General features: G+C 44.1%; 1 protein-coding gene across 5 annotated transcripts in view; it reads left to right on the plus strand.

Annotated features, from left to right (window-relative positions):
- Window positions 1-12409, plus strand: part of LOC115143109 (inositol 1,4,5-trisphosphate receptor type 1) — a 169181-nt gene that overhangs the window by 88182 nt on the left and 68590 nt on the right. For all 5 annotated transcript variants that reach the window (XM_029683196.2, XM_029683197.2, XM_029683198.2 and 2 more), the window contains exons 17-33: window positions 1533-1705; window positions 2898-3017; window positions 4048-4242; window positions 4439-4690; window positions 4971-5112; window positions 5307-5460; window positions 5691-5881; window positions 6119-6251; window positions 6340-6394; window positions 6521-6686; window positions 7381-7551; window positions 8122-8202; window positions 8511-8648; window positions 8726-8851; window positions 9084-9284; window positions 9530-9781; window positions 10207-10332. In XM_029683196.2, coding sequence (XP_029539056.1) covers window positions 1533-1705; window positions 2898-3017; window positions 4048-4242; window positions 4439-4690; window positions 4971-5112; window positions 5307-5460; window positions 5691-5881; window positions 6119-6251; window positions 6340-6394; window positions 6521-6686; window positions 7381-7551; window positions 8122-8202; window positions 8511-8648; window positions 8726-8851; window positions 9084-9284; window positions 9530-9781; window positions 10207-10332 — 2676 coding nt within the window. The remainder of the gene's footprint in view (window positions 1-1532; window positions 1706-2897; window positions 3018-4047; window positions 4243-4438; window positions 4691-4970; window positions 5113-5306; window positions 5461-5690; window positions 5882-6118; window positions 6252-6339; window positions 6395-6520; window positions 6687-7380; window positions 7552-8121; window positions 8203-8510; window positions 8649-8725; window positions 8852-9083; window positions 9285-9529; window positions 9782-10206; window positions 10333-12409) is intronic.

Below are 12409 nucleotides of genomic sequence, written 5' to 3' on the forward strand. Positions count from 1 at the left end.
CCAGATTAGCCAGTTCTTGCTGTGATGTTACCCCACTCTTCCACCAAGGCACCTGCAAGTTCCTAGACATTACTGGGGGGAATTGCCCTAGCCCTCACCCTACGATCCAACAGGTCCTAGATGTGGTCAATGGGATTGAGATCCGGGCCTTTCGCTGGCCATGGCAGAACACTGACAGTATGGCTGGTGGCATTGTCATGCTGGAGGGTCATGTCAGGATGTTGCTGCAGGAAGGGTACCACATGAGGGAGGAGGATGTCTTCCCTTTAACGCACAGCATTGAGATTGCCTGCAGTGACAACAAGCTCAGTCTGATGATGCTGTGACACACCGCCCCAGACCATGATGGACCTTCCACCTTCAAATTGATCCCGCTCCAGAGTACAGGCCTTGGTGTAACGCTCATTCCTTCGACGATAAACGTGAATCTGACCATCACCCCTGGTGAGACAAAACCATCACTCGTCAGTGAAGAGCACTTTTTGCCAGTCCTGTCTGGTCCAGCGATGGTGGGTTTGTGCCCATAGGCGACGTTGTTGCCGGTGATGTCTGGTGAGGACCTGCCTTACAACAGGCCTACAAGCCCTCAGTCCAGCCTCTCTCAGCCTATTGCGGACAGTCTGAGCATTGATGGAGGGATTGTGCGTTCCTGGTGTAACTCGGGCAGTTGTTGCCATCCTGTACCTGTCCCGCAGGTTTGATGTTCGGATGTACTGATCCTGTGCAGGTGTTGTTACACGTGGTGTGCCAGTGCGAGGACGATCAGCTGTCCGTCCTGTCTTCCTGTAGCGCTGTCTTAGGCGTCTCACTGTACGGACATTGCAATTTATTGCCCTGGCCACATCTGCAGTCCTCATGCCTCCTTGCAGCATTCCTAAGGCACATTCACACAGATGAGCAGGGACCCTGGGCATCTTTCTTTTGGTGTTTTTCAGTTAGTAGAAAAGGCCTCTTTAGTGTCCTAAGTTTTCATAAATGTGACGTTAATTGCCTACCGTCTGTAAGCTGTTAGTGTCTGAGCGACCGTTCCACAGGTACATGTTCATTAATTGTTTATGGTTCATTGAACAAGCATGGGAAACTGTGTTTAAACCCTTTACAATGAAGATCTGTGAAGTTTATTTGGATTTTTAGAAATTATCTTTGAAAGACCGGGTCTTATAAAAAGGCCATTTCTTTTTTTTTTTGCTGAGTTTAGTAGCAAGGTGGATCACACTATGAACACATTTAATTCAATCCAATTGCAATGTTTGTTAAATCAAATGTGGCTAACCATTCAACGGGGTTTGCATTAATTTATTGACCTCATTCAGTAGCTTTGCATCACAATGTAACATATGCTATTTAGCTTTTATCCATTGCGACTTACATTAGTGAGTGCATAGAATTTCGTATGAGTAGCCCCAGTGGAAATCAAACCCACAACCCTGGTGTTGCTAGCACCATGCACGTACCAACTGAGCCATAAAGGACCACAGTCCCAATGTTGTGATAATGTTTGACTATGATCAGAGCCTGTGTTTGTCCCACAGGAGTATATAGCCAAGCAGTTCCGCTTCATGCAGAAGCAGATAGGTTATGATGTTCTGGCTGAGGACACTATCACAGCTCTGCTCCACAACAACCGCAAGCTGCTGGAGAAACACATCACCGCTGCAGAGATAGACACCTTTGTCAGCCTCGTCAGGAAGAACCGGGAGCCCAGGTCAGTGTGTGTGTTTGGTTTTACTATCCTTGTGGGGGACCAGAAGTCCTCACAAGGATACTTCCCCATAGGGAAAAAGGCTATTTTAGACTTAGGGGTTAGGGTTCCAAATTCTCTAAAACGACGTTGGCGGCAACTTATGGTAGAGAAATTAACATTACATTCTCTGGAAACAACTCTGGTGGTCATCCTGCAGTCAGCATGCCAATTGCACGATCCCTCAAAACTTGAGACATCTGTGGCATTGTGTTGTGCGACAAAACTGCACATTTTAGAGTTGCCTTTTATTGTCCCCAGCACAAAGTGCACCTGTGTAATGATCATGATGTTTAATCAGCTTCTTAATAGTCTACACCTTTCAGGTGGATGGATTCTCTTGGCAAAGGAGAATGCTTACTAACAGACTAAACACATTTGTTTAACTAAACAAATTTGTGCACAAAATATGAGAGAAATAAGCTTTGTGCGTATTGAAAAATTTGGGGATCTTTTATTTCAGCTCATGAAACATGGGACCAACACTTTACAGGTTACGTTTATATTTTTGTTCAGTTAGGAGTTAGGTTATGGGGGTAGGGTTAGGGAAAATAGGATTTGAAATGGTAATAAATTGTTTGGTCCCCACAAAGATGGTAAAACAAACATGTGGGTGTGTGCAAGTGCGCTCACTTCGCATGCACACATGTTTGTGTGTATAGTGTTTTTTATGTGTTCATTTGCATGTCTTGATATGTCTGTATGCTCCTTTTAGCCAGATGATACAGTATATTGCTGTGTTCAATGTAATTGAAGACTGGTGGCTGTGTGTCGGAATGTGTTAGTCGTTTGCCACATCAAGGGAGTAAAGACGTGTGGACCACAGGAAGTTGGTGACACCTTAATTGTACAGGACGGGCTTGTGGTAATGGCTGGCGCAGAATAAGTGAAATGGTATCAAATCCATGGTTTCCATGTGTTTGATGCCATTCCATGTGCTCCGTTCCAGCTATTATTATGAGCCATCCTCCCCTCAGCAGCCTCCTGTGGTGTGGAGTGTATTGTAAGCTGCTCGAGGGCAGATGCTATGTTTTCATGTGTCATTTAATTGTGTAGTGTTTGGGGAATTTTTCATTGGGGACATCATGGGTCTATATAAATGTGTTTTTGTGCACTTGTGGAGCAGTTGACATTGAATGGTGTGTGTGTGTTCCAGGTTTCTGGACTATCTGTCAGACCTGTGTGTGTCTATGAACAAATCCATCCCGGTGACACAGGAGCTCATCTGTAACGCAGTCCTGGACCCCATCAACGGAGACATCCTTATAGAGACCAAGTAAGCCCTCTCTTTTAAGCGAGATTTCAATTAATCAATACCTTTAAAATCTTATTTCCCCTAAACATTTAACAAAAATGGTCAATGGTTGTCTAGGTCTATGGTCTGTTACAGGCTGTTCTAGTATGGCAGATAAATACAGAAATACTGCTCTCTTTATTGAAGTGTATTCAGTAGGAGCCCTTTCCGTCATACAGATCAAGCTATTCAAGGTGACTGCGTGATGGAGTGTTTACTCCTGGTGGATCCTCATGCTTGTCCTAATGGACATTCCTATCTAGTACAACATGTAGCCAATTCAGTAAACATCTGTTCTTTCAGACAGAAAATGCTTTGATTGCAATGCACTTAATATCTCCATGTGTCCGTTACAAAATGATATAGTAAGCACCTCATGATCGAGGGATACTACAATGTGTAGTTTTCTACACTATACTACAACATTCTATAGTAAGTAGTACATATGCTCGAGGGATACTACAGTGTAGCATAGTATTCTGCTGTATGCTACAGTTTACTACAGAATACTATATAATTCTATAGTAAGTACTATAGTATTCTATAGTCAACTGTAATATTTGTTTATGACGGAAGGCTTGCATTCATTTATACCTATGTGTTTTGTTCTCAGTGCTACACAAACGAAGAGGCAGTTTTACTCCTTGTGTTCTCAGAAATCCATGTGATGCTGTTTGGTTCAACCACACTGTATGTTCCATAGCTATAAATGTGTCAGTCGCGTGTATAGCCACGCTAACATGTTTGTATGTACCTCCGGGATGGTCAACCGGCTGTGTGCAGGATTGTGTTCTAGCCCAGCTCCAAGACATCTGATTAAACTAATCTGCCATTTCTCTTCAATTTGGACCATTGTTAGCTGAATCAGGTGTGTTAGAGCAAGACTGGTGTTGTCCAGGTTTGAGATCAGATATTGTTTCCACTCCTGAATGGTCAAGGATATGATTGTTGATAGTCTACTCTGATCCTAAACCTTGGTTAGAGGAGTAATACCGGTTCGTCTCCTCCCCAGACTGGTGCTGTCCAGGTTTGAGATCGAGGGAGCGTCCATTGGGGAGAATTCAGTGGAGTCTGAGGAGGACGAGGAGGAGGTGTGGTTGTTCTGGAAGGACCGTAGTAAGGAGATCAGAAGTAAGAGCATCAGAGAGCTGGCCCAAGACGCCAAGGAGGGCGCCAAGGAGGACCAAGAGGTGGTCAGCTACTACAGGTCAGAAACACCACCAGGCGTTCTCTCATCTTTACTGTGTTATCTGTAGAAGATGAATAACTTCTGTCTCTGTCGATACTCATGTGTGTATATGCTTGGTTTCCTCCTTGCTTTTGGAAATGGGTTTGGGTGTGGGTTTGGGTTTGGGTGTATCGTAATGTCTAAGCAGTGATGCCTATGTCCCTCTCTCTCACAGGTACCAGCTGAACCTGTTTGCGAGGATGTGTCTGGACCGTCAGTATCTGGCCATCAATAAGATCTCTGGCCAGTTGGACGTGGATCTGATCCTGCGCTGCATGTCTGACGAGGATCTGCCTTACGACCTGCGTGCCTCCTTCTGCCGCATGATGCTGCACATGCACGTGGACCGCGACCCCCAGGAACAGGTCACGCCCGTCAAGTACGCCCGCCTCTGGTCCGAGATCCCCTCCGAGATCGCCATTGACGAGTGAGTGGCAGGGCTGACGGCCTATCAGGGTTGAGGAGAGGAGTTAGTGACATGTTCAATGGCCAATCAGAAAATACGTTAGTGCAATATATACGGTTTGTAGTGAAGGTTTGAAAACAATGTGCCATAGCCTTGTCTGTCTTACATGGACATTATTTTAACTTAGGTAAAACAAAAAAAATATTCTTAGTGGAGTATTTAGAGAAGCATTAACATGGTAGGAGTTAGTTGTAAGTACTCACCTGTCCCCTACCTGTGATCTGTGTCCCTCTGGTCCCAGCTATGACAATGACGGGACGTCCAAGGATGAGATCAAGGAGTGTTTTGCCCTGACCATGGAGTTTGTCGAGAACTATCTTAGAGACGTGGTGTGTCAGAGCTTCCCATTCGCCGACAAGGAGAAGAACAAACTCACCTTCGAGGTCAGTCCCATCTGGAAGCTCAGTCCCTATTGGTCAAATCAATATGAGACCCAGTCCATATTGGTCAAAGGCAAAAAGCAGTATTAGGCTCAGTCACTATTGGTCTAATCTGTATTAAATGCACTTCCTATTGTTCAAAGAAGAATGCGTTTCAGTAGGATTTACTAACCACTAGCTTTGTTCTCTCTTCCCAGGTAGTGAATCTATCTAGGAACCTCATCTACTTTGGCTTCTACAACTTCAGTGACTTGCTGAGGCTGACCAAGATCCTGCTGGCCATCCTGGACTGCGTCCACGTCAGCACCATTTTCCCCATCAACAAGCTGGAAAAGGGAGATGAGACTAAAGGTAGGACACAGTAACACACTGCCCTGCAGAGGGGTGAAGGTCCATACATCAGTGGGGCTTTAGTAGGGTTGAAACTTTTCTAAAGTTCCCAGGTTTTTCCCAGAAATTCTGCTTGACTTCTGGGATTTTGGAACCCTAGGCTTGAGCATTATTCACCCCATGGCTAACAAAGGACAGAACAATTGTGCTCTCACATAAATGATGGTTGACGCAATCATGTGTGTTTCCAGGCAGTAACGTGATGCGCTCCATCCACGGGGTGGGGGAGCTGATGACTCAGGTGGTGCTCAGAGGAGGGGGGTTCCTGCCCACCACCCCCATCAACCCACCCGACGGGGACCAGGTCAAGACCCAGACAGAGCCAGAGAAACAGGACATCCTGGTCATGGACACCAAGCTCAAGATCATAGAGATACTACAGGTAGAAAGGCCCACACACATGCAGTACACACCATAGCACAATCATGCCATACAGACCATAGATCTACTGTATACACTCGTACACCCATTTGCAAACGCCCTTCCCCCAAATGTGGTTACCCTCCTTAACCCCAACTACTCACCCATAACCCCCAATGCTAATCCTAATACGATCCCTCTACAGTACAACAGTCTTACTTATTCAGTATGTGTCATGTTCCTCTCTGTCTCTCTGCAGTTCATTCTGAATGTGCGTCTGGACTACCGGATCTCCTGTTTGCTGTGTATCTTTAAGAGGGAGTTTGATGAGAGCAACTCCCAGTCAGATCTGTCTATAGCAGGAACCCATGAGGGACCAAACAACATGCCAGGTGGGAGGAGAGCTCAGGTCATGGCACCCATCACTTGGCATGTTACTTCTTTGTGTGTTACTAAGGTCACTCTGAATTGTTTTCTCAGGAGCTCTGGACTTTGAGCACATAGAGGAGCAGGCAGAAGGGATATTTGGTGGAAGGTAACTGTTGTGATACACTAAACCTGCAGCAGTTTAGTTATTGTTTGATACTTGACCGTGTGGGTGTGTGCTTGTGTGTGTGCGCTCGCGCGTTTTATATATCTTTGCTTGTGTGTCCACATCCAGTGAGGAGAACACCCCGTTAGACCTGGATGACCACGGTGGTAGGACCTTCCTGAGGGTCCTTCTCCACCTGACCATGCACGATTACCCTCCCCTGGTGTCCCGAGCCCTCCACCTCCTCTTCAGACACTTCAGTCAGAGACAGGAGGTCCTACTGGCCTTCAAACAGGTACACTCCTACTACCCACCCACTGTATATACTAGTGATGCATGGGTCAGCTGTTTTCTGACCTGCAGTTAAAAAAAAAAAACTAAAAATCAGACTTTCACTTGCTAATGTAATATTATAGAAACCATGACCTACATCTCATTCAAAGTTGCCAATTCCAAATGCATGAGTAGATAGTATAAGCATTTCTCAGAAAGACTAGGGTTGAGTTTATCTGCATCACAAAAGCATAACCATTAGCTATAATTATATGCCCTTATTATAATGCACTTATTGTGTGTCTGTCAGAATTTGAATGCCTGCTAAATGACTACAATGACTGATGTACTGTTGTCTTGTCATACATGCAGAATAATCATACATATTCACTTTCCTAGAAGTTACTGTACTCATTGTCCATATTTTCCATTAGGGTATGTAGTCTACCCATGACCCATCACTCACACTTACGTAATATCCTTAGAATTATACAGTTATCCAAGTACCACTTAGGCTTTTAGTTTAGCCTGACCAGGAAATGGCTGCCTGACTTGACCAGGAAAACCTGCAGTTATAACCTCCCAGGGCCCAGAGTTTGTCCTAGTCAAGGCACATGGTCAGGTAAAACTATTGTTCGACTCTAATCATAAACAACCATCCCACACCTGGTATCCTCCATACTGGTGTCCTACTGGTCTGTTGTCCATGTCTCCAGGTCCAGTTGTTGGTGACCAGTAAGGATGTAGAGAACTACAAGCAGATCAAGTCAGACCTGGACCAGCTACGCTCCATTGTGGAGAAGTCTGAGCTGTGGGTCTACAAGAGACAGGGGCCAGATGAGGGCATGGACACTGGGGAGGGCTCTGCAGAGTCTCAACACAAGAAGGTACAGTAGTAGGCATCCACAGACCAGGAGTTAGCCACCTAGCGCTTAACTCTCTGCAGTGGTGTAAAGTACTTAAGTAAAAATACTTTAATGTACTACTTAGGTAGTTTTTTGGGGTATCTGTACTTTATTATTTCTGTTTTTGATAACTGTACTTTTACTTCACTACATTCCGAAAGAAAATAATGTACTTTTTACTCCATATATTTACCCTGACACACAAAAGTACTCGTTACATTTTGAATGCATTTTGAAAATGGTCCAATTCACACAATTAACCAGGGATGTTCTCTTGATATCTCGACTTCCTCTGATCTGGTGGACTCAATAAACACAAATGCTTAGTTTGTAAATTATGTCTTAGTGTGCCCCCTGGCTATCTGTAAATAAATGTAAAAAACACGCATCACTTTTACTTTAGTAATTTTCTATTAAGGTATCTTTACTTTTACTCTATGACAATTGGGTACTTTTTTCACTGCTGGCTCTCTGTGTTAAACTTGTTAGCTAAGCTCGCTATCCTTTGTGAGAGACACATTGGCTAATGGTCTTGTTCTGTTTGTTCGTTAGGGTGACTCCAACTCGGGTGGCTCAGACAAGCCAAGGAAACCAGAGAGCACCAGGAGCTACAACTACAGAGTGGTGAAGGAGGTGAAGTCTAAACAGTCTTTTTAACTTTTCAGTATACTGTATTATCTCTGGGATGGATAGAGCTATTGTTAAAGAGATACTGCAAGATTCTGGCAATACCTTTTTACGTACCCAGAGTCAGATGAACTCGTGGATACCATTACCGTTATGTCTCTGTGCAGTATGAAGAAAGTTAGAGGTAGTTTTGCGAGCCAAGTAAGTAGATCAATGGCTAAATTGCCCAGACTCTTGCCGTTTCCCTTTTAACATAGCTGAGCTAGACCCTCTCTCTCCACTTGTTTGTCTCCCCCGTGTGTGTATGTGTGTAGATTCTGCTGCGTCTCAGCAGGCTATGTGTTCAGGAGGGTCTGTCAGGCAGGAAGAGTAAGAAGCAGCAGCAGAGACTCCTCAGGAACATGGGAGCTCACACCGTGGTGCTGGAGCTACTACAGATCCCCTACGAGAAGGTACTGCTGTGTGTGTGTGTGTGTGTGTGTGTGTGTGTGTGTACTCGCAATCCTTTCATCCTCTGTGTTATCTCCAGGGGGAGGACGTGCGCATGCAGGAGATCATGAAGCTGGCCCACCAATTCCTGCAGAACTTCTGTGCAGGGAACCAGCAGAACCAGGCTCTGCTCCACAAACACATCAACTTGTTCCTCAATCCAGGGGTGAGACAGACCGCACTGACCCACCATGACCTCACCACTGTTATTACTTTAACCATGGCATTAGCACTGTCTTCCTCTAATAAAATAAAACCTGAGTTTATGTACATCAAGATTTCTGAAGATGTACCAATTCAATGTTGATCCAGAATTAACTCTCTCCCTCTCTCTCTTTTGTATCTCCATCCCTCTATTTATCTCTCTCCTTCCCCCTCATTTCTCTCTCCCCTATCAGATCCTAGAGGCTGTCACCATGCAACATATCTTCATGAATAACTTCCAGCTGTGCAGTGAGATCAACGAGCGCGTAGTACAGCACTTTGTCCACTGCATCGAGACGCACGGCCGCAACGTCCAGTACCTCAAGTTCTTGCAGACCATCGTCAAGGCCGAGAGCAAGTTCATTAAGAAGTGTCAAGACATCGTCATGGCTGAGGTAACTATCTCATCCTCACCCTGTTGTCTCATTGCTAATTTCTTATTCTGCCCAGCCAGTCGTATGGCAAATTCGTCATTAAATCAAATCATAACCACCCAATGAAATCAAATTGTGTCCTACACAGTTTGTTGTATTTTTCGATCCTTATCCACACATAAAATACCCGGCATTCAACTGTTCCATAGTCAATTTTGTTCCATTGACTTAGTATATGTTTCTTCTCTGTCCCTTTCTCCCCCTAGCTGGTGAATGCTGGCGAGGACGTGCTGGTGTTCTACAACGACCGTGCGTCCTTCCAGACCCTGGTCACGATGATGCGGTCGGAGCGAGACCGTATGGATCAGAACAGTCCTCTGATGTACCACATCCACCTGGTAGAGCTGCTGGCTGTCTGCACTGAGGGAAAGAATGTCTACACTGAGATCAAATGTAACTCTCTGCTGCCTCTGGACGACATAGTGAGGGTGGTCACCCACGAGGACTGTATCCCTGAGGTGAGCTGAGGTGCTTCAGGATGGAAGATGCAGAGTTTAGGGTTAGGGAGAAGGGTAGGGCTTAGGGAGTTGGGGTTCGACTTGAAGGTGTAGAGCAGGGGGCTGTGGATCCCCAAGTCTTCACAGGCCTGCCATTCATCATCTAACCTTTCCTATAATGGCCTGTCTGCTCTTCGTCTCACTCTTATGGACAAGTCATTGTCCACTATCTGTCATCTTTTCGGTCTTAGACAGTAGTGAGCCCTACTCTACAGGGACAAACTCAGAACAACCATGGCCCCTAGATTAGTCAACTAACAGGCCCCAATCACTGTGCCCTGCCCTGAGCTAGAATCACATCAGGATGTATTCATCATCATTGTAAAACAACTCCTTGAGCAGGGTGGACAGGGTGTAATGAGTGTGCTTAACGCTGTCCTCTCCAGGTGAAGATAGCTTACATCAACTTCCTGAACCACTGCTACGTGGACACGGAGGTGGAGATGAAGGAGATCTACACCAGCAACCACATGTGGAAGCTCTTTGAGAACTTCCTGGTGGACATCTGCAGGGTGAGAGACTTATACAAGACAGGAGCTGTGTTTGAATACTCCCCACACTAACCATAGTATTTGATGTGAATTGAGTATATATTATGCTTACTGGTCATAGTATGTTGTACTAGATTCGCCAAAATATGAAGTATACACACAGAGGACACTATTTCCGTACTTTAGGGACCTTGATGCAATTCTTCAGGAAATGGGTGTGGCATCACATCGTTTTCAGGTTTGAAGAAAATGGTAGAAAATATGCCACCGAAGTCCAACAATAGCAGATACTAATTATGACAAATGCTAACAATGTTGAGCAATGTAATAAAGTAATTACTTTTCAAATAAGTTACCTTACACGTTATGTTGGCTGACAATTTGTTAGCTACACTGTCCTTACGAACCACATAGCATATCATTACAGCAGTATGTACCGGTATGTTAGCTAGCTACTTAAAGTTACTTGGCTTCTTATACATCAAACTTGCCAGTATATTAACTATAGGCTATCTAACTAACTACCCAATGTTTATTGACTTTATTATTCCTGTCATTCTTAGGTTAGCTAAATGGTATAGTCATTGTGCGTTCTCAATGGACATTTGGGTGCTTTCGTAAATAATTTATTTATGAGTAATCAACACTGGTTGAATATGGCTGGTGTCAGTTAAGTCTGCAAAAAAGCATAATTAAATTGTTGCCAGCAACACAGTTAGTCACCAACGCTCTGGATAACACGGAAACTGCCTAACCAGCTCTGCTAGGGCGAGTACAATGGTCAGATTGGTCACTCTCATTTGTGTCTGGAAGTAGCCAACGTTAGCTTGGGTGCTTGACTGCCGGTGTAAGGTCAGATCGCTCAAATCAAACATAATCCATGGCCCGAGCGTCCGGTGTCCGCTCCAAAAGCAAAGTTATCTCAATTTACAAATGGACAATCTGACAACGCTCTGAATTTAAGATCACACTCTGGCAATCCATATTGATTTTAAGAACATATTGAATTTAAGAACACATCCGAATCCATAAAATGTCTAACTATTAATGTGTTATGCTAACTAGCTTGCAAGAGGTTGCATAGCAACGGCATCAACTTCCGGTAGACCGGCGAAGAGCTAGTAAACTGAAAAGATACTCTTCCATTTACAGTATACTAAAATGAACTAATAGTATGTAGTATATACTTAAGTATACAGTATACAGTATATATTTATGTAATATGCAGTATGGGTATTCGAACACAGGTTTTTTCTAGATCAAAATGGGGCTTAGGTGGTGGGAGGCGTGAACATGGGCGTGGCCATGGTGCGTTCAGAACATTTGAGGCCCTCCTGTTGGCCACAGTGATAAAATGTTGCCGTTTTAAAGCTAATTTCCTGCAATTCTACACATTTTGCCATGTGGCGGAGAAATAATGTTGCTGAATTAAAGCTATTTTTTGCAGTTTTACATATTTTGCCATGAGGCTGAGAGAAATATTTACAGTTTTAAAGCACATTTCTTGCAATTCTACACATCTTGCCATGGCTTATGCTATCTGAGTGACTCAAACATTTATAACGAAATCAATGAGGGCCCCATGCCATGATAAAAATACTCCTGAATGCATACCTTTTGGAATTTTTTATTCTCCCTGACTGTCTAGCTTTTATTGAGGTGATTGTTAGTTCTCAAAGCACCAACTAGCAGACGCTCTTATCCAGAGCAACTTTGACGCGCACAAGCAGTTTTGATGAAATTATTGTGTAAATTTATTTTGCAACGCTTCACACGCAAAGCGGGTGGTGTGGTCAGAATGTTAGGCGGCCCGTTCAAGACTTTTCTAAGTAGAAATAACCAGGCAAGAGTTATACGTCTGAATGACTGATGAGAATGGATCAGGGTTTCAAACAAACTTTTATAAAGAAATATTAAGGAAATTTAGAAGGCATCATTGGAGCACAATAGCATAATTATTAGCATAAATACAGTTTATCCTCCCTATAATAAACTGTAATATACTTCTAAGAAATCTCATTGGTCCTTCACTATACTATACAAAGGCCTGGATTTCCTACACTATGTTCAGAATGTATAGATGTCATAAGTGCAGTAC

This window comes from Oncorhynchus nerka, linkage group LG15, assembly GCF_034236695.1.
Source record: "Oncorhynchus nerka isolate Pitt River linkage group LG15, Oner_Uvic_2.0, whole genome shotgun sequence".
Classification (NCBI taxonomy): Eukaryota; Metazoa; Chordata; class Actinopteri; order Salmoniformes; family Salmonidae; genus Oncorhynchus; species Oncorhynchus nerka.